The sequence below is a fragment of the Accipiter gentilis genome, chromosome 24 (assembly GCF_929443795.1).
Source record: "Accipiter gentilis chromosome 24, bAccGen1.1, whole genome shotgun sequence".
NCBI lineage: Eukaryota > Metazoa > Chordata > Aves > Accipitriformes > Accipitridae > Astur > Astur gentilis.
The window spans coordinates 12,600,871-12,627,459 of record NC_064903.1 but is presented as its reverse complement, the minus strand read 5'-3'; the positions used below and the strand labels follow the sequence as shown (position 1 = coordinate 12,627,459).

Here is a 26,589-nt window from a genome sequence, read left to right as displayed (position 1 = left end):
TGCGAAGGGCTGAGCTCTCAGCCTTCTGCCTGATTCAGTGCTGAAAATGGGTTGAAATACAAGCAGAGGGAGGTGGGAAAACATCACATGTGGGACAAAACAGCACTCCAGAAAATTTCTTTTGGGTGTCTGGGGCAGAGGTCTTCAGCCAGGATTCATGGTGCCGTGCTCCAGGTAAGGGGGATTACAGGCATTGCCTGGGGAGGGATCAGCAGTGGTGAAAGAGCGACCTACCAACAGGCCTGGGATTTCCTGGTGGGAAAGGACCCAGTGACACTTCAGCCAGCATGGTGGCCTTCCCCAGGGATCTTCCCTGAGGGCTGGCTGTAACACCTCCCTGCCATCCCTCCCTGAGCCATAGCTCAGCTCCAAGCAGGGAGTCCTCTCTGGTCTGCATGTTGATGTGGGGAAAGGGATCCCCAAATGTTGTTGTGGATGCAAATGAAAGGACAGGGGTGCAGGGGCACCTGTGGCTTTGAGAGGGATTATGAAGAGCAAAAGCATTTAGTATGGGTGGAAACCAATTGCTTTCCTCGTCCATTTACCCTGTTCCTATATTCTTTTCTTTTCTTGCTTCCTTTTTTTCTTTTTCTTTCTTTCTTTCTTTCCCTTCTTTCCCTTCTTTCCTTTCCTTTCTCTCTCTCTCTTTCTTTCTTTCTTTCATTATTTCTTTTGTTATTTCTTTCATTATTTCCAAGCAGTTAAAGGAAATTAAGATTAGACTCATATGCTCTATGCTGACCATGTCTGACCCCTTAGCCCCCAGTGTGGTCCCCTTGGGACAGTTGAACTGGGAGTGGGATCCTTTCAGGGATTTGTCTGAAAGGTGGTGTTATTCCCAGTGTAGCCTCGTGTGGATGCTCATTGCTCAGAAAAATTCCTTTAGCCCAAATCAGTGCAATCAGCTTCAAAACTTGTCTGAGGTCTCCAGGAGTTGTGAGGGCAGCAGGACTACGTGAATCCCTTACAGGTGAAGAAACACCACTGGTGCTCAAACTGCATTTTCCTGCAGTTCTTTGGGTCAAAGCTAGGACGCACCTGAAGAGAGACAGCAGCCATCCCTGGGAGGTGACAGCCATGAGCCCTTGTAGCTCAGTGAGTGCCCAGATGTCTTCCCTGGGCTCCCCTTTCCTCTCTCCCTCTCTGACTTCTCTCTTTTCCCCTACCCTCAGTTAGACTTTCATCTCACTCTTGGTTCTTCTCACTTTTTTGTGCCTGCACCTTTGCTCCAAGGTATGTCCCTCTCTGCTGGAGCATGCTCCCCTTCCCTCTGCTACATGTGCACACATGCAGGCACCATGGCTGGAGATGCTCCTCTCCAGCACAGCCCTGGAGAAGAGTTGCCCTGTGCTCCATCACTCCCGGCCTGTTGCCAGGCAACACAGCATCACATAGACTTCACTCCCAAGCTCCAAGATAAATGGTATCTACAGGGGATTTTCCTCCTGTTCCTCCAAAAAGGGACCTTGTGGACATGGAGACTGGCAGGTCTGAGAGGATGAAGGGTCTCCAGCAGTCACTGTTGGCTGCTGGCTTTGCTGGGGTGCTGCTCTGCCTGGAGCAGGAAAGCTGGGACAGAGTGGGGTGGCGAAGGCAGAGAGGAGACACCTGTAACTCCTGCTGGGACCAACCATGATTTCCTTGTCCCTCCATGCAGCTTGCTTACACTTGACATCTACCTCCCACGCTGCAGTCACAAGGGATGGGCAGCAAGACTTCTGCCAGCCTTTGGGGCCAGCGCTGTTTTCTGTTATGCTGGTTCAGATCAAGGCAGTTTCTTACCAGTGTTAAGAGTGAACACAGCCCATCTCAGTTCTTTTCTTTTCCAAGGCATAGGCATACTTAAGACACAACTCGCCCCTTTACCTTCCGATCTGCCAGGTTTGCACCTGGGAAGTCCCACGGTGAGTTTTGTCTGAAGGCAGCGGCTCCCTCTGGGCACAGCTCCACAGGTTGCGGCAAGCCAGACGCTTGGGAGTGGTAAGAAACACTGGCATGATCCTTGTCTCCCACAGGGATTTGTTTAACAGGTGCCCCACCTTCAGCCTGCACAGGACTGGCAGACTGCAGGCTTTAATTTGGTACTCTGCATACCTACACAGGAGTTTTGTTTTCACATCTACAGGGTGAATGCTAAACTGACTTCAGAAGTTGAGCCATGACCCAAGCTGCTTGCCAGCAGGCTGATAGACTGTCAGACCTATTTCAGGAACAAGACACATCTCACTGCCTCCCATCCTGTAATGTACAAATTGCATTTCATGACAGCCATCTAACAGTCCTGAGAGCAAATTTTGGCACAATTATCACCCTTTTCAGGTCCTAAAAGTCACTCAGCTCTCAGCCACCTATTTCAGAGCTGTCAGCCAAAGCCCCTTGCAACCACTGCAGTGGTTAAACACCACAGGAAAGCATACATGAATATTATCTCATATAGAATGCTGAGTTAATGAGGAGCACACATCATGTTTCCAGTGAGAATGTATTGCAAATACCCGGTCCCAGGCAGGAGGAATCCTAGAGGAAGCACGCCTTTCCCAAAGCAGCATATGCTTCAGAAAGCACATTTCAGATGTGTCCTCCTGCATTTCCACACTAAAAACTGGACTCAGTATACTGTCTCCATCACAGAAACAAGCCTGCTAGGTGGCTCCGGTGTACAGTCAAAACTAAGAGAGACCAAATTTGGGAAGTCAGAGACCTCCCAACTGGGAATGGGGCACTTGCATTACCAGTGGGGACCTCTTGATCCAGCACATAATTAAGGGGATCCTGGTCTGCTCCAGGGAAGCAACTGAGCAGAGCAGCTTCCTGGCATGGTGTGACACTGGAAAGCTGCAAGCTGACAGCACTGCGGTGCAGGACTGTCTGCTGTCATAGTGTCCGTGGCCCTGCCTAGAGGGCTGTACTGTGTTAAATGCTCTACGGACGCAGGAACGTAAATGCCTTCCCTCAAGGGAGGCAACTGTGGTGCAAATGTCTTTGGATGGAATGGCCATTGAGATTGGTGCCACCTAACGCCAAGGGAGCTTTTCCACCCAGTTTTGCACTCCTCATGTAAATAATCACCCATGCCTTAACTGGAGCCTTCCCCAAGACACAGACATGGCGCCTGCCTCTCTTCCCTTACTGAAGTATTTTGTACATCTGATCACCAGAAGTGCCAGCATTTCATTCTGAACCAAAACTATGTATTAAAAACCTCCCTGAAATCATCACTAAGCTGAAATATCCGAGTGACTGAAAGACCTGAAACACTAACCTTTACGTTTTCTACTGCACAAGTCCATCATGTTTGGGGGTGAGATGCTCTTGCAATGTGAAATTGCTCTGGCTGCACTTTCCTGGGTTCTTGGTCCCTCACAGAGCTACCCCTGAACAGACAACTTCCTGGCTCTTGATTTAAACCATCAACTTGGGGAAAACCTCTCTTTCTTACTGTCTTGTTTTTCTCCTGTTAATCTCAAATGTTGTCTTAATCTCAAATGTTTTTAAATCTTCTACAAAGAGAATACTCTAATAGTTAAAAAGGAGGCAAGAGTTTTAGAGGACTGAAGTTGTGTGTTGTAGGCAGGTAATTAAACTAGTATCTGCCTCAATTTCCCACCTGAAAAATAAAACCAGGAATTTATGATGAACAAAGGAATAGGGTTGTTCTTTCTGCATTCAGTCTGAGAAACTCTGAATGCAGTTTTATGTTCTCTCTTTCATCTCTGCTCAGAGTATAAAGCCCAGATGGGCACCCCGATGTGTGTGACACCAGTGTCCTTCACTGATGTCACAGTCTGAGGACTTACTGCATTTGCCCGTCTCTGCAGGTCACACATCTTTGGGATGCTGCCTTCAGCAATGTGCTTACTCAGGCACCTTCTATGTGTTCATCACTTGACATTTCCCTCCACCCATGACATCACTGGCCACCTTTCCCTGCCATTTTAGAGAGTGTGACTGTGCCTGGGTGACCCCTACAAGCCCCTATGCATGGCCTTTCCTGTGCAAGGGGGCCCTGTTTGCAAGCAAGCCCCGAGCCAGTGACCCAACCAGCCCCTACTGAGCAGGAAAGTCCTGGGAGAGAGCCCCAGCTGTCTCCAACCACCAGACATTGCCTGTGGATGACATTACCATAAGTTTGTCATGGAATAAAATACAGATGAGGACTCGCTCTCTCCTGTGTGCCTGGGACGCAGGAGACATGGGCTTGACCTCCCTGAGGCTAATGGGGGAATTAAGCACAGGTGCAGGAATGTGCAGGAATGACCTCTTTTATCACATTTGCTGTAGCCCCTCAGTGCAGGTGGTGGATGCTGCAGGGCTTTGGGAGGAGACAGCTCCAGGTGGCACCTGCTCTGGGAACATATTGTCCCCGTGGCAAGTGGGGACCAGCAACTGGCTTTCTCAGCTCCTCCTGCCTCCTGGGTGATGGTGTTGAGCCCTGGCCCTCCTCAGAGTAGGAGAGCTGCAGGGAGAGATGGAGAGTGAGGAGCTGAAACCATTCACACCTCCATGTGGTGGTCAGGAGTGGAATTTTTTACCTAGATCCCTGTGATCCATTTCACTGCTGCTTACAGCAGTTTTTGTTGGATCTCCATGACTCAAACTAGAAGCTTTGACTCGGAAGGGGACTTCTCTGCTGGTGTAAATTGGAAGGAGCATCCCTAGGAGCAAGAGGTGCTATACCCTCTGAAATGGGGATGCCTCATGGGAGACATGGGCTCAACAGACACACTCTGTATCAGAGCAGATCTTCATCGTTAACAATAATGAACAGGGAGGCATTTTTTGGCACTTCTTAACTGTCTGCAAAGGGATGAAGGGCCTTTTTCTTGCCTTGGGCCCTTCACACTGCCAGTCATAATATGATCAGAAATGCCAGTCCCAAAGGGCATTGCAGCTGCTCCTAACCACCATCGTGGAAATGCGAAGAGAAAATAAACCTGGGGCCTTTTATGTGCTAAGCTCAAACCTGAACAGGTCTTTGGCACAGATCAGGAGTTTGTATTTACAGCCCCGAGGTGAGATGTGCAAGCGGGATAAGTCGATGACAAGCCACTGCAGTAAGCAGGGCCAGACAGGCTGACACCTAGAGGAGCTGGCCCTGATCTCCATGGCAGTCAGTAGCCAGGGGGCATACCACTGTACATGCATTCATGAGTTGACTAAGGCTCTACATCCCTCAACACACATGCAGGAACAAATCCACGCCTGCTGGGGCACCACAGCTCTACTGCAGCTGTGCATCAGCCCTAAGGCTGCCCTGCAGACCCAACTCACCTGCCTTCGGGTATGGCTGGAGCAGATCATCCCTGTGCCACAGGCTCAACATGGTGTCACTGTCACCCTGCAGGTTGTCTGTGCATGGCAGAAGGCTGTGGCTTGGGGAGACCAGCATGCATAGAGCTGTTCTTTCATTGTAGACATGGGAGCTAAACCTTCTCAATGACCACAGCTACCACAGCACTTCTGCACTTTCATAATCAAAGGACCTTCACTTGGCTGTACTATTTTTCAAGTGAAGGAAAGCCCAAACTAGAGTGTCTGCAGCCTTGTAAGCTAAAAGACAGGAGGGAGTGGGACCTGGTGTATGAACCCTTCTGCACAGACAATCCTTTCTCCCTTCCCTCCACACTTTCCATCCTCTAGTTAAAGAGATTTGAGCACAAAGGAGATAAAACAGCTGCATGCGAAGCTGCGTTCACCAGTTCCCCCATTCATGGTTCCTAAGAATGGTCAACAATTCCACTTACTCTGGAGAAGTCTGCACTATCTTGCAAAGTGATGGAGGATCTTTAATTCGGCAAAGGTGGGGAACCCTGTATATACACTATGTCTTTGGGATATTTCCTCAGGCATATATAACATCTAGTATATGGTGTGTGCAAGCAGAGGGGCTCCCGGGCTAATACATTAGGAGTGATTTGTGAGTTAGAGGACACAGAGTTGCCAAAACGACTGTCCCAACTGCCCAAGCAGTTGCCAGTAGCTGTCAGCCCCATCTGACATGGGGACAGTGGCTTGTGGTCTTCTCCTGCCAAAGCCTGAGGGTGATTAGCTGGCCCTGTAATTTCTGATGGAGCATTTGTCCTTCAGGATAGCTTGAGGGCAAACCTTTCCTGCCAGAACTTAGAGCTGGAATTGCAAAGGCAATTGGTGAGTTCAGTCCTGTATGCGGCTGCAGCAGGAGACAGAGGCTGTGTGCTACACTGGGTGGGAAAGCTTCCCTTGCCTCTGTCCTTCTCTATTTCCACCTCATGAGGTGCACTTCATTTCCTTTCAGGGTGATTTCCACTTTACACACAGGAATGCCAGCTCTAAGGCTGAATATTTTCTCCATTCCTGCAGGGCTTTTATTAAACTTCTGGTTTAGTGCCTGGTTTGTTTTGCTTTCTCTTCTCTTGTCCTTTTTCTGCTTTAGAAGAACAACCATCTTCTGCTGGGATTTGTTGGCTTGACAGAAGAGCCAGCCATCCTGCCAGCAGGGAGAGGGGACCAGGAAGATTTTCCACCTTGATGGCAAGCCCTTGGGAATAACAGCACTTACATGATAATCGTGATGGCAAGGAAAAGAGCTTCTCATTCCCTCCTGCAGCGAGGCAGACACATGACACCTCCTCAGGGCAGGAGGTGGCACAGCTAAGTGGTACTGGTGGACCTGTATTTTGGATGCTCCCTAGTGCTAGTTCTAATTACGGTATTTCCTAATGTTGGATACTTTCTACTGAAATATCTACCCAGAATCCATTTGCTGAGTGCATCTGCATGCTTGGAGAGGAGGTCTAAATCATGCCTTGGTGCTGGCAAGGCTCAGCTTCCCTCTCTTTCCCTGCTTTTGCTAAAAGGTAGAGACAATCTGATTCACTGCCTTGCTGCTTTACTTGTGCAAACCCCTCAGGACAGCACTGATCCTTCTCTCCCATGCCATGAATCCAAAGATGGAGGTAGCACACAGTTGAAGATCCAGTAAGTTCTCAGCTGTTAGGAACTGTGGAGGAAAAAAAAAGGGGGAAAAGAAACAAGAAAAAAAGAAAGGAAATTGCACTGTATGTGGTGGCTGTAGACCATAAGCCACGGCCTGTAGAGGCTTTTGGCACAACACTGTCACACTGACTGTGACTTGGAGTCAGCAGTGGCCACAGGATAAGAAGGGAGGTCAGGGTGTGGAGCTTGTAGCAGAGCAACAAGTAAGAGAGGAGTGAGAATGAATTTTTTGATAGTGGAGGACAGCAAATGGCCACGAACACAATCTTCCATGGCCTCTTCAGGGTGGTTACAGCCACAGCATGTCATCTCCAGCAGCCTCTCCCAGCTCTTTTCGGACTCAGAGTATGAACTTCAGAAAAACTCACTGCTGGGCTCTCATGGGGGAGCAGACAGCCCCCAGCAAGGCAGGCAGACCCAGCCTTTGGGATTCTGGGAGGGGCTGAAGCATGCCTATCTTCCAGAGGGCAAGAAACAAACACCTCAGTAAGCATCATCACGTGTCAATATGCATCAGTCTTAATGAGACTCAGCAGACATGGGTGACTAATTCCAAAGCAGTCCTTTATTCATGACCATGGCTTCAGGTAGATTATTCAAGAGCACACAACAGCTTCTTTGAATGCATTCACTGCTAAGCAATTGGCTTTCCAAAGTTTCCCGTTGTGGCTGAGTGGTCAGATAATTCATGTGACACGGTTTCTGCTCCCGACTGGGTGAACTTGCAAGCACAAATGTCACCATTTGTGAGCATAATTTTTCCCTTCATGTATGCCTCTGACATTTGCTTTCCACTTACCTTTTTGCCAGTAACATGCAATCATAGCTGGGGGGAGAGAGCAGCGCTAAGGCCCCAGAAAAGGGAGGAGTGGAAGGGCCCAGGAGGGGCTAAATGGGGCCCCTGGTGCCCAGAGCCTTGGCAGAGGCAAATGCTTCTCAACTCCCCAAGAGCTCTTCCCTGGTACCCAGCAGCTTAATTCAGAATAAGCGCCCTCAGAAACACACTGCTGCCAGGAGACCTGTGCGCTGTGCGCAGATGATGTAAATACTGTACCTGTACAACAGCCGGCACCCGAGAGGCACCGGGGCAGCTCATCCCAGGCTCAGGGCTCCCGGTGGTACATGTGCACATGGGGAGATCTCGCAGGACACTGGCATATCCGTGTCGTGGCTGGCTGTGCCCTGCACTGCAGAGCCAGGCACACTGAGTGAGGCACAAGTGACCACACAGGAGACAAACTGCCCTGTGTAAATGGTGGGACCAGCTGCTTTTCAAGTTGAGCCTGGCCGAGCACAACCCAGATCTGCTGGGCTGCTTCTTCTTCTTCAACAGGCACATGAGGAAACCTTATTGCTTTGGCCTGTCTCCCCACAGCCCTTCAGCAAAGACGAACCCCTCAGCCACATGAATCAGGGAGCCACAAGCTTCTGGGGGAGTTGACAAAGCATGTATTGCTCATGACACCAGGGCACATCGAAGCTAGGGCACATCCTGAGGGCATACACCCTCAGTACAGCAGTCAGCCCAGTGCTGAGAGCCTAGGCAGACAGGCAACGGTTGCTTTGGGCTACAATGCAGCTAAATAGCACCAGCCATAGCCAGATGCCATGGACGAGTCCCTGCATCAAACTGCAGCCTGGGATGCCACAGCGAGTGGTCTGCAGCGAAAGCCCGTGGGTAGCATGCTGCATCCCAGCCCCTGACTCCTCACACACAGACACAGTCCCTGGCATGTGACAAGTGCCACTTACCTGCCTTGGCCTGAGAGAAAACACAGTGGGAGATCACTGCTCCCAGCTCAACTCACAGAGGTCTTGGAGGAGCAGGGGTCGGCTGGGCTCTAAATCAAGCAGAGATCATTTTCCACCAGCTTCAGCAGCAGGTGAGAAGACTTTTTCCCCTCCTGTTCCAGCACAGCCTTGTTGTAAATGCAAAACCTTCCTGGAGCTCCCCTGTTCCCCACAAGCCTCGCATGGTGGCTGCCCCCAGGACCTCCCTTTTGTGACAGGAGCCGCAAGGGAGATGATGGCCTGAGCTGTGACACCAGCTTTTCCTTGTTTTAATGTCTCTGCGTCTCAACAGCTCAGTCTGGCCTGAAATTGGGAAGCTCTTCAAAACAGTCACTCTCCATCCCCCTTTTTGGGAGAAGGAGATGCAGAGTACGTGATCTGTGGTGTGCCTCTGATGAGGAAACCACGAAGAGCCATGCCAAGCATGACGGAAGGGAGCATTATGAACCCCAGAGCCAAGGATTTGCCCAGCCAGGGCTGGGGCAGATCTCCCTGCAGGGAAGGGTAGGACGGACAAGGGCACTGCCCAGCGGCCACTACGCATTGTCCTGTGCCTCTTCAGAGGCATTTTGGACCACGTCCTGCCCAGCTGCAGTGACACATCTGCTCTGCCCTTTTGGCCCAGAGGGCTTTGGAGACCATCCACACACGGATGTCAGCCAGCGCCAGGGGAGGGGAGACTTACCTGCTCGGAGGGTCTGCTCTGAGCTGCCAGGCAGGTACAGAGGAGACAGCATCTGGGATGATCCTGGTGTGAGAGCTAAGACATTTCCTTCCTGAGCCACGGCTTCTGCTCTGCATTCAAAGCGCTGCTGGATCTCTTCTTTTTCCTAGGAAAAAATCCTCCATACATTACTGCATGTCTGATGTAGAGCTCCTTATTATATTACTTTTTAAAGATATCGATCAGAAGCTGATGCACAGGAGATAGTGACTGTGAAGATTTCAATGGGTATTACCATTTCAGCAGGCAAAGCCACAGCACCGGGAGCTGATCTTCAGCAGCATTTCTGGAAGTTCAGGCTCCCATTTCCCACAAACTGTATTGCACCCATAACACAGCACCCCCCAGGGAAAGCTGAGTATCCCTGCTGAGCTGGGCTTCCCTGGCCTGGGGAAGCCTCCAGCCCCACCAGTGGCTTCAGATCTTCCCCCGTGCCCCAGGAGAAGGCCACCAGGCCACTGTGCCCCATGGCATGGAGAGAATCTCAGTAAAACACATTTTTATATCTGTGGCTCAAGGAAGAAGCTCAGCCTTTGCTGATCACACTATTTCAGGCAACGACAGCACCCATCAGCGCTTGCAGCTGAGCCACTCTTGTCCAGGCTCATCCCCCCACTTGCCAAAATGCCATCACCTTTCCCATCCCCTCCCCTGCTCCTACATCCCTGGGAAAAAAAAAAAAGAAAAAAAATCCCCTCTGCAAGCCAGCAGGGGTTAATGTTGTCAGCCATGACGTCAGGATCCCAATTTGTCCGGAGAGTCCCCCTCCCCATCCACAAACTCCCTCTCTCCTCCCTCCTCTTGTGACTTTGCAATGAGCAGCAAAACTCCACAGGAGCTGCGGCAACAGCACTAGGGAGACATCCAGTCCTCCCTCCGAGAGCAGCCCTTTCCGCAGACAGGGATTTATTTATTTTCTACGCATGCATATTTGTATTTATTTATTTACTGGGTTGCATTTGTTTTCCCTTTTTTTAACCCTTTCAGAAAAGCCCCAAACCTTCCAAGTGATGAGTCTGAGATTTCCCTAAAATAAAATAACTACACAGTGGGGTTGGGTTGCTTCCCCTTCCCCCTCGGAAAATAAAGAGGGAAGGGGGAGCAAGTAGGTAAAATCCAGAATAAAATCATATTGCTAGATAACTCACACCTCCCCCCTCACACACACACACACACACACACACACACTCTCTCTCTCTCTCTCTTTCTCCTCCTCCTCTTCTCTGAAGGTGGGTAGCAGGAGCCATGCAACATCTGCAGAACCGGATGGCAAAAGAGCAGGAGGAAAAATAATCCAAGTGGAGTGCTCAGGGGACACTGAGTTCTTTTTTCCTTTTTCTTTTTTTTATTTTTTTTTTTTATTTTTTCTTCTTCTCCTTCTTCTACATACCTGTGAGATTCGATTTCACATTTTGCTGAGCCCATTTTGGGGCATTTTATTTTTCTTTCTCTTGGGATTTTCTCCATTGCCAGAGGATGTCTCTTGTTGAGAGGATGCTGAAAGGAAGAAGAAACGAATTCTTTGACTGGCACTGAAGGAGGGGGGGGGGGATATTTTTCCCCCACATTTTTTAGTTTTTTCATTATTCTTTTTCTCTAGGAAATCATTAACGGGGGGGGTTGGTTTCTTTTTTCCCTCCCCCCCTTTTTTTGGAGGGGGATTTCAGAAGATCCATCCTTCTTTCCCCTCCCCTCCAAAGATTTTTTTTTCATCCTTCGTCTTTGTGGAAATGTGGACATTTCAGGCAGACAGATTGAGTGGAATTGTCTCTGCTTTAGCAGCTCTTTGTCTCGCCTGCTGTGCGCAAAGGTAAGGATTGCGATCCCAGGCTGCAGGGACAGGGGGGTTGAGACGAGATTTGTTTGTTTTGTTTGGGGTTTTCTCCATCGAGCTCTATGTGGTAAAGGGGAGGGGGTTCTTTCCCCAAATTGCTTCCCCTGCTGCCTGCTGTTGTTATTTCCCAGCCCGTGTCGTTTCAGGGGGAGGAGGGATGCTCATACATGAGATGTGGAGCAGGCTCTCCGCAGCCCACCTCGCAGCCCACTTGCGGCGCGTCCCCTCGCCCCCACCCCGCACCGTACGCGACCTGGGGGGAAATGGCAAAATGAAGCATTTTGCTGGGGAACATGGTGTCCGTAGGAGCCGATGGAGTGCGTGGCACCGAGCTGTGTGCATCCGCACCCCAGCACAAGGCTGCCTTGGCCATGCCTGTGTCCGCACACACACAGTGCACACGCAGCCACACTCGCACCCGAGCGTGCTGTGCCTGTACCAAAGCCCTGGCTCTGCGGTGCACGGGAGGCAATGCCTACGTCTGTGCCTCCGCGCAGATTTATGGCATGCAACATAATCATCCGTGGGTGCAGATACACCCCTGCATGTGCACGTTCATCCATGCCCATTCGGGTGCACACATGTGTATCACAACACACCTACAGAGCACAACACTCTTGCCTGCTCTGCGTATAGCCGTGTAAATGGTTGCACTAAATACCCTGCATACTCAAGCTGCAGCTATTCCGGCTACATGCCCTGGGCGCTCTGAGTGATCCAAGCAACCAGAGGTGCAGGCACCCATCCAGCCTGGACGAGGTGTACAGAGCACACCTGTTTGCTCTGACACAGGCGTTTATCCACTGCCTTCACACACAGGAGTAGCGCTGCCTACTCCTCCTCACCCTCCCTTCTCACACATGCGGGCAGGTGGGTTTGTACCTCTGTGCTGACGGCGTACATGAAGTCTGTTGGGGGGGAGCTGTGGCATTTCCTTGCTCAGCCATGCACACTGAGCAGTGCGTTCCCGACACACATATGCAGGTCCCTGCACAGGCTTGCAGGTCTGTGTATACAAAGATTTATGTTCCCATAGTTATAAACATGCACATGCGCAGATTCATGCCCACCTTACCCACACCATTCATGCGTGGTGCCACTGTGTATGGACACATACACAGGCATGCTCAGAGGCAGTGTCCAAGCAAATGTGTAAAGAGTAATGCCCATATCAAAAGCCTTTGCTCAGACGTGTCCTTGCGTGTGTGTTTGTATCTGCTTATGTCCAGGACTGATATTCACCTATAGTCTGCGTGTATATCTGTGCACACCTCGGAGACAAAACACTCTCCCATGTGCACATGCCTTCAGCTACTCCCACACATCCCAGTCAGCAGCACAGTGTGCATATATGTACACGTTTGGCTGCAAGTGTACGTGTATATGCAAAGCACATGCACACCCACACAGAGTCAGGGCCACACTATTCAAAAATTCAGTTCACAGGCTGGATGTACGTGCTCCCTAAGCGGATGCAGACCCATATTTGCCAGGAATAGCACTTATATGCAGCTGCTCACCCGCAGCTGGGCAAATGCACAACTTGACTGTTCAGCGGGAGGAACGTGACTTTTCGAATCAAAAGGAGCACTGAGGGGCAAGAGACCTTGCCCTTAATCATGACACCAGTTTATGCCCTCACTGGGCCAACTTGTAGCTGGTAAGGAGGAGAGTCCCTATATCTCCTTTCCCACTTTGCCCCTTTCTGCAGGGCCCCTGGCACATTGGTTACAGTCTGTGCCTCAATTTCCTTGCCTGTATTAGGGAAGTAACACTGCTTCCTGAGTTTATGCCCTGTGTGAAGCTAAACAGAAGTGTCTGTGAAGCTAAACAGAAGTGTCTAAATTGATAGAGAAATACACAGTGTCTATATTATGAATATGGAAATCTATGTACCTAGGAATGACTGTCCACAGATGAACAAATCCTGGTGCACATCATCAATCCATAGTGAGCATATATACACAAGCATGTTGCAAAATCTCACATACCTGAATAGAAATCCATAGGTGCAAGTGGACCTTGCAAGCCTAGACACAGTGTGCATACCCCTGTGGCCTTTTTACAGTGATTAAAGCAATGAAATGGAGAGCTGTACACCTCTAAGGTGCATGCTCAGGAACGCAGCTCAGACACTTCTGCCCCCAGCACAAGTGCTGAACAGTTTGTCCATGCACTAAAGCTGGGCCTGGGAAGTGTGCTGTCTCACATTTGCCCATCCCTGTTCGGTTGAAAAATCCCAGCACATATACACCCTGTGCATCCAGAGCTTTAACGCATGCCCAGACTCCCCAGTGGTCCCACATTTCTCCACCCACACCTGTATGGAGAGTCTGGGCACCTGGGAAGCCAGTCTCTGGCACCCACAAATGCCTGTTTCTGTGCTCCTGCATAAATTGTGTCCACAGCCCAGTGTATCATCATAACCCAATGGAGCAAGATCTGCACTCACAGTCACCTACACACAGACTTGGATGCAGTCACGCACATGCACACACATTTGTGCATGTTTCACAGCTGTACCCTTGAGCTCCAGTGCTTTCATGTGTCTGCATGTCTGTGTGCACAGGCAGGGAGTCTATACATCTTCCGTACAGTCAGGAAAGCATGCATGTCTCTGGGGTGGGGGGGGGGGGGGGGGGGGGGGGGTGTGTGCAGACACATGGATATGTCAATGCAAACCCCGGTGTCCAGTGAGGCACTGAGCTGGCTGACAGAGGTAGTGCTATGGTGCAGCTTTCCACCTTGACTTGGATGGATGTGGGAGGTGGTGTTGGTAGGGAGACACGCTGTTGGGGTGGGTGACTGCAAAGAGCAGCAGTTGTCACCGGCAGGGTCTCTATTCTCATGCAAAGAAGGGGGCGAGGGTGGCACAGAGGCTGGGTATTCAGGCAGAAAACCTATAAACCCCGCAATACTGAATAGGTTCGCTATTTTTAGCATCCTCTGCTTTCTGGTTTCCCACCTTCAGTTTTGCTTTGGCTCTTGGGCTGGTTTTAGAGGGAGCTCCCTTCTTGCTGAAATGGCTGGAGGAGCTGGATCAGTGTTAGGGAGGATGGCTGCCCCGCTGTGTGCAAGTCAGAGGGTCGGGGGGGGGGGGGAAATATCGCTGCTCTGGAACACAGAGGGAAAGGTGGACTCTCCTTCCCTGTCTCTGTCTCTTGATTTGTGTTGCTAAGAAGTCAGACAGAAAATGAATTTTTACATGCCAAAAATCAGGCGTATGTTGAGGCCATAGAACAAAAGGAACAGTCTTTTTTTTCCTTTACTTCAATAATATGAAGAAATACCTGGGTGCACTAAGAAGCAGAGGTTTCACTGGTGCTTGTGACAGTGCAGGGTGCCTGCTGAGGGGGGAACTTGTGTAGTGGGGACCTCAGTGCATGACAAGTCCGTGCTGTGCAGTGTGAGACCAGGAGCAAGAGCCCAGCGTGGCAGGGGAAGGGGAGCAAGCCCTGCAAGAGAGAGCCTGCAGCCGCTCCATGCGTGCGTTGGTGGAACAGAAAGGGCAATTTCTGCCTGCGTGTGTGTGTGTGTGTGTGAGCACCCACCTACGGGCAGGGCACAGTGAGGCACCCCGAGTGTGTGGGTTGGTGGCCAGGGAGAGAGTGTGCGTAGTGAGTGGTGCCTTACATTGCGGGGTGCACCAGCCCGGTGGGACCGCTGGGATGCAGGCACACACCAGGCAGAAGCACAGGGGATGGAGTTTGGGGTACCCAGGAGTCAGAGTGAGCCACAGAAGAGGAGCCAAAATACCTGCTGAGATTCCTGTGCCACCCCACAGAACAGCTTAGGACCCCTGGCAGCCCTGTGGGGCTCATGTGCAGGTCAGGGGCCGAGAGCTGTGCCAGGGACAGAAAATATGAGTGAGAAAGGGAACAGGGAGGCTCTGCCCATGGCTGGGGTGTCTGTAGCACACACCGGTGCTTTGGTGCCATGAGGGGCGAGGGATGCTGCTGCGGTGCTGCCCGGGCAGGACCCCCGCCCACGTGGCTGCTGACACACGGATGACAAGGACTCTCTTCTTTTGTCTTTCAGCCCATCCACTGGGAATATTTCTGTGGTGAAAGAGATTGTGGACAAACTGCTGAAGGGCTATGACGTCCGCCTCAGGCCTGACTTTGGAGGTATGGTGCCGGCCGGTTGCAGGGAGCAGAGCACGGAGGCCATTGCGTGTCTGTGCTGCTGGCTTGGCCACTCGCAGAATGTACTGACCTCGTGAAATGCTCCCATCTGACATCCCCTACCCTGCGCTGTTTGCTAGCCCTCATCTCCTTCTTGCCCTCTCCCTCACGTTTCTTTCTTGCCTTATGTTTTCCCTCCTTCTGTCACTGGCTCCTCTCCTCCCACTGTCACCCATTTCTGCACAGTTGGATTGTCCATGGTGTAATGTTTCTGGGGATGTTTTGCTGTGACAGACACACTCTGCTTTTCCCCTGTTCCAGAGGGTTGGGGTGATAGCTGGCAGGGCTCTTGGTTGGTCTGCTATGCTGTCCCCTCAGCAACAATATGGGATAAACCATTCCCTGGGGAGCTGGTGGCCTGGCTGCCTTTCAGTAGGAGATGCAAGGATCTGAAATTCCTCTCTTGTGTCCTATGAGCAAAAAGGAGAATGGGAAGGGCCTTCTCTTTGTTGTCCTGGTGGAGATGAAATATGAAATAATCCTTGGGTACCACTGTACTCCAGGGTACAGTTGAGGTCCATTTATTGGAGCGGAGCAGGCAGTGGAGAACCACAGCTGACTGCACAGGGAGTGGGATTTGGAGGACTTCTGGCTTCATCCTGCTGAGCTTAGCTTTTTTCAGTCTTTTCTGGGCAATGTTATTTCCTCCTCATGAGGAGACGTGTGGGATTGGGGGATGTTCAGCCTGCAGGAGGACAGGAACCACATCAAGATGTCCTTCTCCAGATGACTGCTGGGAAGCAGATTCATGCTTGTGCTCTCGAGGGGGAGAGATGCCAGGGCCAACTCCATGGTGATACAAGGCAGGAGTTTTCTCCCAAAGGGCCTGATCCAGAGTTCCTTGAAGCTGGTGGTGGAGGAATATCTCCACTGATTTCATCAGGTTTTGAAGTCACCCCTGTGTATTCCAGTTTCCCATGACCCCATGAATGAACCTGTTTCTCCCTGAAACCTCTGGTTTCCCTGTACGTCACCCAAACCTGCGCCCATCCAGTCACCACCTCTTACCCTTCAGCAGATGCTGCCTTCCCTCCCCATGCACACTGTCCCCACTGCCCTTGCCACCGCGCTTTACCCCGAGGTGGAGCAGGGGCTTTCCGGCAGCAGCACCAAGTACTGCTGGACTCTGGCCTCAGGGAGGGCTGTGGGGTGGGGGAGATGCTCATCCCTCCATAGTGCTCGGGGCATCTGGGAGGTCACCTCAGCGCAGTGGGGAACCAATTTGGAGAGGCTTGCAGTGGTCTGCAAGGAAACAGGTCTTCCCCCTCTCCCTTCTGTCCTTTGAACATGGGATATGGCTGGATTTGATTTAAAGGCTCTGTCCGGTAACCATGAAATGTCCCTATTAGCTAACCAGCCCCAATCACAGGAATTGGTGCAGTCACACTTTATGAGGGGGAGAACTGCAGAGATGACATAAAAACTGCAAGAAAACCATCTTGTAAGCCATTGAGATGATTATGATACAGTAAAACAGTAGGTGATCTGGTTCCTGGAGGCACAGAGCAGAGGGGTGCAGTGGAGAGCCATGGGGCTGGTGGTCTAGCAGCCCAGGTCCACTTCACAGCCTGTGTGCTCCGATGCAAGGTCCCCAGGGCATCCAGCCGCTCCCCCCAGGACACAGACCAGCCCTTCCTTCAGCCCGGGCAAGGCAGCAAGGGGCTCGGTGCAGGCGGTGCTGCTGACCCTGCCATGTCTGTGTGGTGCACAGGCTGGGCTCGGCAAGCACTGCATCCTTCCTGACTTTAAAATGGATGGTTTGGGACAACCGTTGCATTTTATTTGATTTTACTCTGAATTCCCAAAGTACAAACTGCATTTTCCCTCACTCAAGCGGAGAAATAGAAAGACGACGGTAACCCTCTTTCCTGCACCCATCTCAGTGTTGCCTTTCACCCTTTCTTGTCCTTCCCTTTGCTCGTGAGTGCAAAGTCCTGGCTGACAGCACCAGTGACAGTGCTCGGTGTGCAGGGATGCCCTAACTCTCAGCAAGTCTGGCCCCCTCCCCCTGAGGATAAGCTTATCTGGACAAAATTGCCCCTGCAGCATTTACAGTTGAGGGAAGAGTGGGCTGAAAGGTGAGTCTGAAAGCTGAAGATCATTGGCATTACAAGCCCAGGGGAAAGGGGTGAAGTTTCCTTGCTTCACTGCTGTCCCCAGAGCTCACCAGCTCTCTGAGATTTTGGGCCAAATCCACTGCTAGGAGAAATCCAGTGGGATCACACCAGGATGTGTCAGAAGCCCTTTGAGGCTTCTAGGTCATCCACAGTCCTGCTGTGGAGAGGGTGATGTTCCCCCCAAGAAATTGTGTGCAGCTGGAAAAGGCACACTTTCGGCAAAGTCCCGGAACCTGTGTGTCCGCAGACCTGCTATCTCTCAGGGATGCGTCGGACTGGACTGAACCCCAGTCCCAGCACCCTGCGGACTGGGCTGTTCTCCAGGACACTGCCCCACAGCCCCCCTCGTGCTTCACCTGGACATCCTGCCACCCCTTGGCTGCCTTCCAGCTGGGAAAGATGGGTGTAAGCCACCTCTGCTGGGGGAGACAATCACTCTTCACCCACTTGTGCTCTTGCCCCAGGAAGACCAGTCAGGGTGAGCTGTGAATGGCCAAGACAGCACCTCGGAGGGGTGGCAGGTCCTGCTTGGAGCTGTGTGCCCCAGAGGAATGGCATGGGGCTATCTCAGGGCTGGCCCAGCAGTGACTGAGGGGTCTGGCTGGACAGGCAGCTACATGCAGGAGGAGTGGAGAGGACTGGAGCAAAGCAGTTACCACTCAGTTGCCTGTGAGCCAGGCTGAGCTGCTCCAGAGAGCGCCTCTACAAGGCAGAGCCCTCGGCCCTCTGCAGCTCAAGGGTGAGGGCACTGGGGGCAGGAAGGTCAGAGCAGCTGGTGCTGGGCACCCCAGATGTGCAGACAGAGAAAGGTCCTTCCCAGACAGATTCCCACGTGAGAAATGCAACCCACAAAAGTGATAAACCAGGCTGCCCTGTCTTCCTGCCATTCTCTGCTCTTTCCCTTCTGGCTTTCCCCATATCTTACTCCTACAGGAGTGTTGTTTCCTTCTTGCCATCCTCCCCCCACCTCAGTGCCTGGTGGCAATCACCCCTGCACTGTCCCCACCCTCTTAGCCCTAAGGGCAGGGTACCATGTCTGCATCCGGGGGTGCCTTCTCCACGCACCCATGGTTGCTGCCTGCAGAGCAGGAGGGAGCTGGGGACCTTTGGATGTAGAGGCAATGGAAGAGCCTGTTCCTGTGTACCATTTGTGTGCCTTGCCACGGCCAGGCAGGTCTTGCACGTCACAACCTTTCTAAGAGAGCCAGTGCTTCCATGGCACAACAGTCCCAGGCTGCCCTCCTCATTCCAGCACCCCCACCGTCCATGGGATGTGGTGCTTCAACGGCTCCAAATGCAACTCACGGCTCCCCAGTCCTCTTTTTTTTTTGAGAGAAAGAGAACTCCGACTAATGCCAAAAGGAGGACAGGCCTGCTGGGGATTGCAGTTCACTTTTTAATTTTGAGATGCCTCGTTAGCTCTGGGCCGAGCTGAGTGGCTGAGAAGCATCAGCCACTCACTCTCCTCCCCTCTCCCCCACCCCCTTGGAAACCCATTAGGCCGATGAGCAGGTCGGCTCTCAGGGGTAGTGCTGTGGCAATGAGTGTGACGTGCTCACCTGGGGAGCTGGGCTGAATGGGGGGACACACGGGAGAAAGGGGAAAAGTTGGAGCCATACGGAGGTGATGGAAAAATCTGGGAGCAACTCCTCCAGAAAGCCATCCCAGCTCAGTGGGGGCAGCCCAAGGGGGTCAAGCACCAGGTGAGGTGCAGTGGAGGGGCTGGCGTTGAAGGGCCTGCAGGTACATCAGTCCTTGGGGTGCAGGTGATAAACCCCTCCTGCCTGGGGAGCCCTGGACAATCCCCTCTTACTTCTCAGCCACAGTCCCCCAAGCCCTGGAGTAGCACACCATGTCGTAGAGATCTGGGACAGCAGCCAGGTGGGACATGTAGAGACCACAAAGCCCAATTTTCATGGGCTGAGCAAGGAGATGAGCTGGGACTGAAAGGGCAGGGGGTCGTTGTAAAGCAGGTCTAAGGGGTTTGGCCAGGGTTGTGGTGGGGATCTGGAGCAGTCTTGGAGAAGGGATTTGCCGGGTAGGAGGAAGATCCAGCCAGGGCTCTTGGTCTGCTGAAGAGGGAGATCTCTGTCCTGGTACTGCAAGATCAGCAACGATGCAGAGCGAGGTCTTTTGGCAGGTTATGCTGGGGAGCCTGCTCGGCTGTGGGGGAGCAGGGCAGCGTATGTCACAGGGAGATCAAATCGCAGGTGGGTGTCATCCAGCTGGCCCCAGCCTGGGAGATGGTGGGCAAGGTTCGGTGGGTATATTGCAAGCACAATAATTACACCACAGTAAGGCAAGCAGGATGGTCACGGTTTAGGACTGAATGAGCAGGGGATGATGCAGATCAGGTCTGGGAAGCATTGCAGGGCCACAGGTGGGGGAGAGAGGGAGCTTTCAGAGCAACACCCTGGTTCTTGTAAGTGCTCTTAGGCACTCACTTTCAGAAGCATTAGTTCCATAGGAGAAAAAAAAAAAAAGAAAGAAAAAAAAGCAAATGAAGACTGTATTGCCCCACGGTAGAGAAGGCAATGAAGAAATGGCAGGAGGATCCCACCTGAGCTCAGTGACTCAGCTGCTCTCCGTTGGTGCAATATTTCCAGCCCAAAACTTTGCAGGAGTTTCAAGCAGATGGCTCTGCTTCCCAGGAACGGATGGAAAGGGGACCATTTATGGTTTTCCCAGCATCATTTACAGATCTTGTTAGGGGAGGACATTCTCTGCTCCTTGCCCCCGGCCCACCTAGAGTGCAGGGATCCTAGTGTTTCTCCTGGCTGGTGTGCACAGTATCTGAAAATGCCTGGTTAAAAAGGAATGACCAGGAAGCCCTCAGGATTACACAGTAAATCCTGTGTTTTCATGCCTGTGGATCCAGCAGCTTTCCCTGCCCCATTTTTAATTCAAACTTCCCTAAGGAGAATTAGGGCTTAGGGGGTCTTGGATTGCAATGAGCCTGTGTCCTGCTCCTCATCTGCTCTGCGGCAGGGACCTGGCTTCCCAGCTCTCGTCACCCTTGCCCAGTCTCACCCCTCTCCTTTGACACCCAAATCCCTCCTTAGCTGCAATATCTTGGCCTCCATCCTTTCTCTCCCCTGTCCCTCCTTCCCTCAGCCCCTCTCTGCTCCACCACACCTGCAATCTCTTGGGGACCCAGCCTGCCTCCACGTCCTGCTCGTTCCCCAGTGTTTCTTCTTCAAAGGCCACTCCAAATTCAGTGGACCTGGGGATGAAATCCTCAGCCCTTCCCTGCGTAACAGCATCACTTGAAATCCAGAATTGTAAAAATAAATGATTGCTGATGCATAAAGTGTTGCAGTGAAGCATCATCAGTAGTTCAGGGCTCCGAAACTGGCGGGGCTGGCAGGCTGAGCGGCTGCGTTGGCTGGCACAAATGCGGCAGGAGGCGGAGGGGTGCCTGAGCCCTGGCCCACCAGCCCTGTGTGGCTGGGAAACAGCCGGTCTTAGTGGTCCTGTACTGGAAGGAATGGGAATTTGGTTTCTTACGTAGTCAAGGCTGGTGGTATTGCACATTGTTAAGGCTTCCCGAAAATGTCCCTGTTTTCCACTGCGTATAAGGTTCAGCCACAGTGGTTGTGTTTTTTTTTTCATGCAGCTAGCTTGCTTTGGCTTTTTGAAGGGGTGGAGGGAAAATTTAAGCAAAATGATTCAGAAATTTCCGAGAACAAGCCGAGGCATGTATGTGCTGGGTTTTTTTCCTCTTCTAAAACATTGGGGGGTGAAACCGGCAGCACCTCCAGCAGGGCTGGCCCAGGCGCGTGTGTAGCAGGCGGGTGCCCGAGGCCGCCAGCAACCCAGCTGGCACAAGTGCTGTGGTCCCACCACGTCCATTGCTGGCGCAGCATCCCAGAGTGGTGGTGCTGCTGCAGGAGGACCAGGGCGTGGGGCTGGGAAGGGGGGAGCCCAGCGGGGGAGCGGGCACTGGTCCTGGGCTGCCTGTCCTGGGGGCACTGGGAGCTGCAAACCTGCCTTTTCAGGGCTTAGCCCTCAGCTCTCCAGCTCTCTTCCCCTCCACTTCTGTGGCAAAATCATTTAAATCTCAGAGCAGCCAGATTCAATTATCCCTATGCTTCTGAGATGCCTTGAGCCAACTCTTTTGCACGCTTTGGGGCAGGGAATTGAGACTTAGCAGGAAGGCATCCCTCCAGCCAGGGCCATCTCCTTCTCTGCCTGCAGGAGAAATTGCCCAATGCTGGACACAGGGTTAACCTGAAATGCTGCATTTCACAGAGCCTTACTGCAGCGGGAAATATCACCCTTCTTTCCCTATAACCTGGCAGGGCAGAGGAGCAGGTCTGGATTTGAAAGCAGAGGGGTGAATATGATTCAGATTGGGAAAGGACTAAATTGAGGAAGGAGAGACAGGAGCTGTCTGGAGAAGTCTGCAAACCCCGGTGTCGCCCAGGACCAAAGAAAAGATGGGTATGCTGCCAGGGCTGCCAGTAGTCCCACTTTCCTTCCTGGGAAAAGGGTGTTAAGAAAAGGATGTTCTTGGTCAGTAAAACTGGCTGCAGCTGTGTAGCCCTCACTTCCTCCCCCGTTTACATGACTTCTGGCTCCAGACCATGGGTCACATCCTCTCTAGGGGTAATCCAGAAGGAAGATGACAATCTCCTGCTGTTGTGTCTTACTTCATTAACTGAAGTGGCAGGAAATGAAAGGATCCAGTCCTTCTTGGGACATATGTGGATGTTAACACATTGCCACATGATGGAATTTCTATTTTTTTCACTGCTCTTTTTATAGGAAATACATGCTGTGAAAAGGACTTTGAGGCTGTAAAGTCAGACACTCAGGACTTCAGAAAAGCCAGAATTAGGGTTTCTCCCTCGATCTATATTTGGTCCCTTGTGAGGATGCATCAGGAGGCAAGGTCCAACAGTCATTTCCTCCTGAACCACCTCTACAGAGCACATAAGAGATGCCATTTACACGTGGAGTTGATCTTTCTTGTTCCCTTCATTCAAGGGGGGGACAGGCTGGGAGCATGACAGTGGAGAGACTAGCTGAGGTAGTCACAGCAGGTGATTAGGACAGGTTGAGCCAGACTGGAGCGAGATGTGTGTCTGATGCAAAGCCTGGGACTGAGCAGGCAAAGACCACCTTGGAATCATGCTTTCTTGACTACTCTGTATTCAGACCTGCTCACAACACAGAATTACTTGTTTTTATAACTGTTGTCAAGCACACCAGTACAGCATGAACCTGTTCACACCTCTCCTCTGAGGAGTCAAAGGTATCCCCTGCTGTGGGATGCCCAGCCAAAACACCTGATTTTCCAGAATGCTTAGCAGCATTGTAGTCAGCACACTGCATGTTCAAAGCACAGCTCCTATTGATTTCAGCCACAGCTGTGAGTACACAGCCCCAGTGCCCCAAGAGACAGACATGCAGAGTTCACAAAAGCCTGTGAGGTTTAGGTGACTTGCATAGGAAGGAGCACATAGGAACCCCTGTGACACATCCAGTCCTAGAGAACAGGACTCAGCTACACAAACATCTTCTTTCCTTTCCCAGAGGTCTCCCCCTCACTCACTGCACGGCTATCAGCTTCTTCAGCAAATCAGGCAGGGACCCCACTGTCAGTGCTATCCTCTGGTATATAATCCTGCGTCATCCTCAGAGCAAATCCATCCTCTGTCAAACAAGCAAAAGGAACGAACAAGGATCCTGTGGACTGTTTAATTAAGAACTGGCTCCATAACATCCATTCAGCAGTGGGCATCTTTCCACCTAAACTTTCATCGATTTTGTTTTGTCATGCATTTTTTTTTGAGTGCAATAATATTTTAGAATATTAGACCAGTCCCTTCCTCCAGTGTGATAGAGTTTGTGAACTTCTTGCTCATGTTGAACATATTTGTGCATTTATCTGTGGCCCCACAAGATCCTTATTTTCCTCCTTCAGAGACAGGAAGCTCTGACACAGCAGTGGAGGGAGTTTTGGGTGGCATGATGAAGACAGCAATGAAGACGAGTTCCCCTGAGTCTCAGCCCAGAGTCAAATTGGGCTTGGGTTTCTAAGCAATCTGTGTGCCTGCCCTAGAGCTGTGCTTTGTAGTACCAAATATTTTTTTCTGGATTTGGTATCTGGCGAAGGACATGAAGTCTTGTCATCATCCATTAAGCCGGTATACTTTCACGGGAACTGGAGGAGAGGTTGACTCGCATGTTTGTGCCAAAGCCCATGTTGGATAATTGCATCCGGTTGCCCTCCTCCTTCCTTTCCACCTTTGGCTGGTGCAGTCTTTCCCTGCAGCTCCGCTCGGTCCCTGACACAGCCGCTTTCCAGCACTGCTGGAGCTAGTCCATGGTAGTGCACCTTGGCTAGCAAGGGACAGTGCACTGTGGCTAGTGAGGGGCTCTGAGATAGCTCTCTAAAAGAAAGTTGTCATCATCATTTTAACAAAGCATTTATTCCATTAATTTTGCCTCTTTTCTTAGTCATAGATTTTTTATGACCAAATACAATGCATTCAAGTTACTGATTAGTAGAATAATTCCAATATTTCTCTAACTAATTAACTGATTAAAAACAGATTGTTGCTTATAGCCAGTCTGGAGGATGTTTGCCATTTCACCTGGACCCATCTTCCTCCTTGACTAACATCTACATAACAGTCACCATTTCTGAGATTATTCTTGCTGGTAAACTTGCCTTCGAGGGACTGCCACTGAAAGCAAAATGTAAAAAGAGTGTAAAACCCATTAGTACAAGTCCTTTTGATTACTCAAAATACATTCCCACAGCCCTAGAGCAGTTCATCAGAGCAGCTTTACATATCTGCATTGTTCATTTCCTAAGACTCCCAGTATCCCAGTTAGGCAGAAAAATATTTTTAACCCACATAGCACAAAATGTAAAAGGAATATGCTGTAGTTTTACTGCTACATGAAAGACAAACTGTGTGTGCATGTCACTTTTCTCACCTATGTCTGGTTCAAAGAAAAAAAAGTTGAAGGCTACTGAAGTGTCAGGCTGAAATGTAAGATGGCTCTTCAGCAGTAGTGACAGTATTTGGTGCAGAAGTCCAGAAGATCCATTCTTGCAGATAGCCCTTGGTGGGGTTTGTTAAGTGTATATTTAGATCTTCATATTTCACGTGAAATATCATGCACTTGTTAAAACATGACTAGAAACATGGACGAGACAAATTATGCACTTAATGATGGCATAAAGCCCATTAAAGGAATTCACATCACATATGTGAGAAGGAGAAGTGTTGGACAGTGGAGACCTATAGCATGAACAGATTGGTCAAATAAACAGGTATCCTGGAGATCCAGTGACTGATCCTGTTCCCGTTAAATGGAAAGAAACAGAGCTCTTCTCAGTCTGCCCTTCCTCCCAGGCTATAGGTGTGCCACTGTTTCCTTTGAGCAGGGTGTGAATTTCAGGTTGGTTTGGGGAACACTGAGCATGCAGTTCCTATAGGCTATTCTTCTGGTTTTAGCATTTATCCTTGTTTTTGTGTCAGACCTAAAAACTCTTTCTCTTCTCTGAACTTTTTCACCTCCCCTTCCTGTATCTCCTGCTCTTTGCAGTCCTGCAGGAACAGTGCTTTTAAGTAATTGTGCACTTATAGATGTCTGTGCTTGTGACAGGGGTGAGCCTCAGCCAAACCTACCATGGCTTGAATTTCCTTCCCCAGACCTCAGGACCTCTTAGTTCAAGTCTGGGATGGCTCCGAGTACAGTTATAGTTGGAGAAGAGCCTCTGTAAAAATTACATCTTGTTGTTCCATATTTATTCTCCCTCAGTGGTTTCCATGTCAAACTTGCTCAGTTTACCAGTCAAAACAAGATATTTCTACCTGCCAGCTCTGCCAGCTCAGCCTGGGCTCTGGAAATCAAGCTGTGCTCTCTCTGCTCTGGACATCATCACCAGCAAAAAAGGATTCTCAAATCAGGGCTGAGCTGGATGTGATTTTGATTGTGCATGAATATAATTTGTTCTCAGGTAGTATTATGGGCTCTATGTGACAGAGAGCAGCAAGGCTCCTGTGCTGCGCAAGCATTGACTAACAAATCTTCCCCACTAGCTATGGGATGATGGGCCACCGCTAGATCCCTTTTACATCTAGGGGACACCAAGAGAGGGCAGCTTGTTGGGGATGACACAGAAAACCCATGGCAGCGCAAGGGATAGCACTGGGAAGTTTTGCTTTCTGCTATTGCTCTTTATTCATGAGAACAGACCTGAGCACCTTCAGTACTCTGGTCTGCTGCTTGACCACAAAACTGTGACCTTACCTTCAACTGTGGTAGCCTTTGAAATCCCCAGAGGGAACAGACAGGTGTCCCCACTTCTTGCTGCAGAGAAATGGAAGTGGCATAGCCATAGGAAAGGCTCTCGCATGCAGTGGGTATTAATTTTGTTCACAAATAGTTCCCCTTCCGGTGGATGGAGCAGGAGGGCATTCCCCACTGTCCTTTTCAGAAGCACTGAAATTTTGAAAATGTTATCATTGGCTAAATATTTCAAAAAATTATACATGGCAGATAATATATTCACTGTGTATGATCATGTCATATAGTAGAGAAAGTGGGAAGGGTGCCCTGGCTATTGCACTAGTTCCAACCTTCACTCTTCTTGTCCTTCTGTAATGAATCTCACCACGGGCTGTCAGCAAGAAGGGACGTCAGAGTCTTCCCTGTCCCAGTGCGAGACTCTGCTCTCTGTGCCCACAGGGTTATTTCAGCCACTAAAAGCCATGGTAGGTTTTTATCTACTATGCAGACCAACCCCTACCAAGAGCAATGACCCAGAAGTAATATGCCTCACTTCGTTCCTGTGACAGCTTATCATGCTGCGCTTGCATTTGGGACCAAGACTCATCAGTCAGCTGAAGTGTGAGAACACCAAACTGCCTCTTCCTCTTCTACAGGTTGTAACAGCAGCTGTGCCACAGAACCAGGATGGGTTGTCTGATCAGGAGATCT

The 26,589-nt window shown here is 50.8% G+C and overlaps 1 protein-coding gene across 2 annotated transcripts in view; it reads left to right on the top strand.

The window, feature by feature from the left end:
• The first annotated feature begins 10,689 nt into the window (after nucleotides 1–10,689).
• LOC126050290 (gamma-aminobutyric acid receptor subunit beta-4) overlaps nucleotides 10,690–26,589 on the top strand; it is a 74,529-nt gene continuing 58,629 nt past the window's right edge. For both annotated transcript variants that reach the window (XM_049827978.1, XM_049827977.1), the window contains exons 1-2: nucleotides 10,690–11,300; nucleotides 15,363–15,451. In XM_049827978.1, the coding sequence (XP_049683935.1) occupies nucleotides 11,221–11,300; nucleotides 15,363–15,451 (169 nt within the window). In that variant the 5' untranslated portion in view covers nucleotides 10,690–11,220. The remainder of the gene's footprint in view (nucleotides 11,301–15,362; nucleotides 15,452–26,589) is intronic.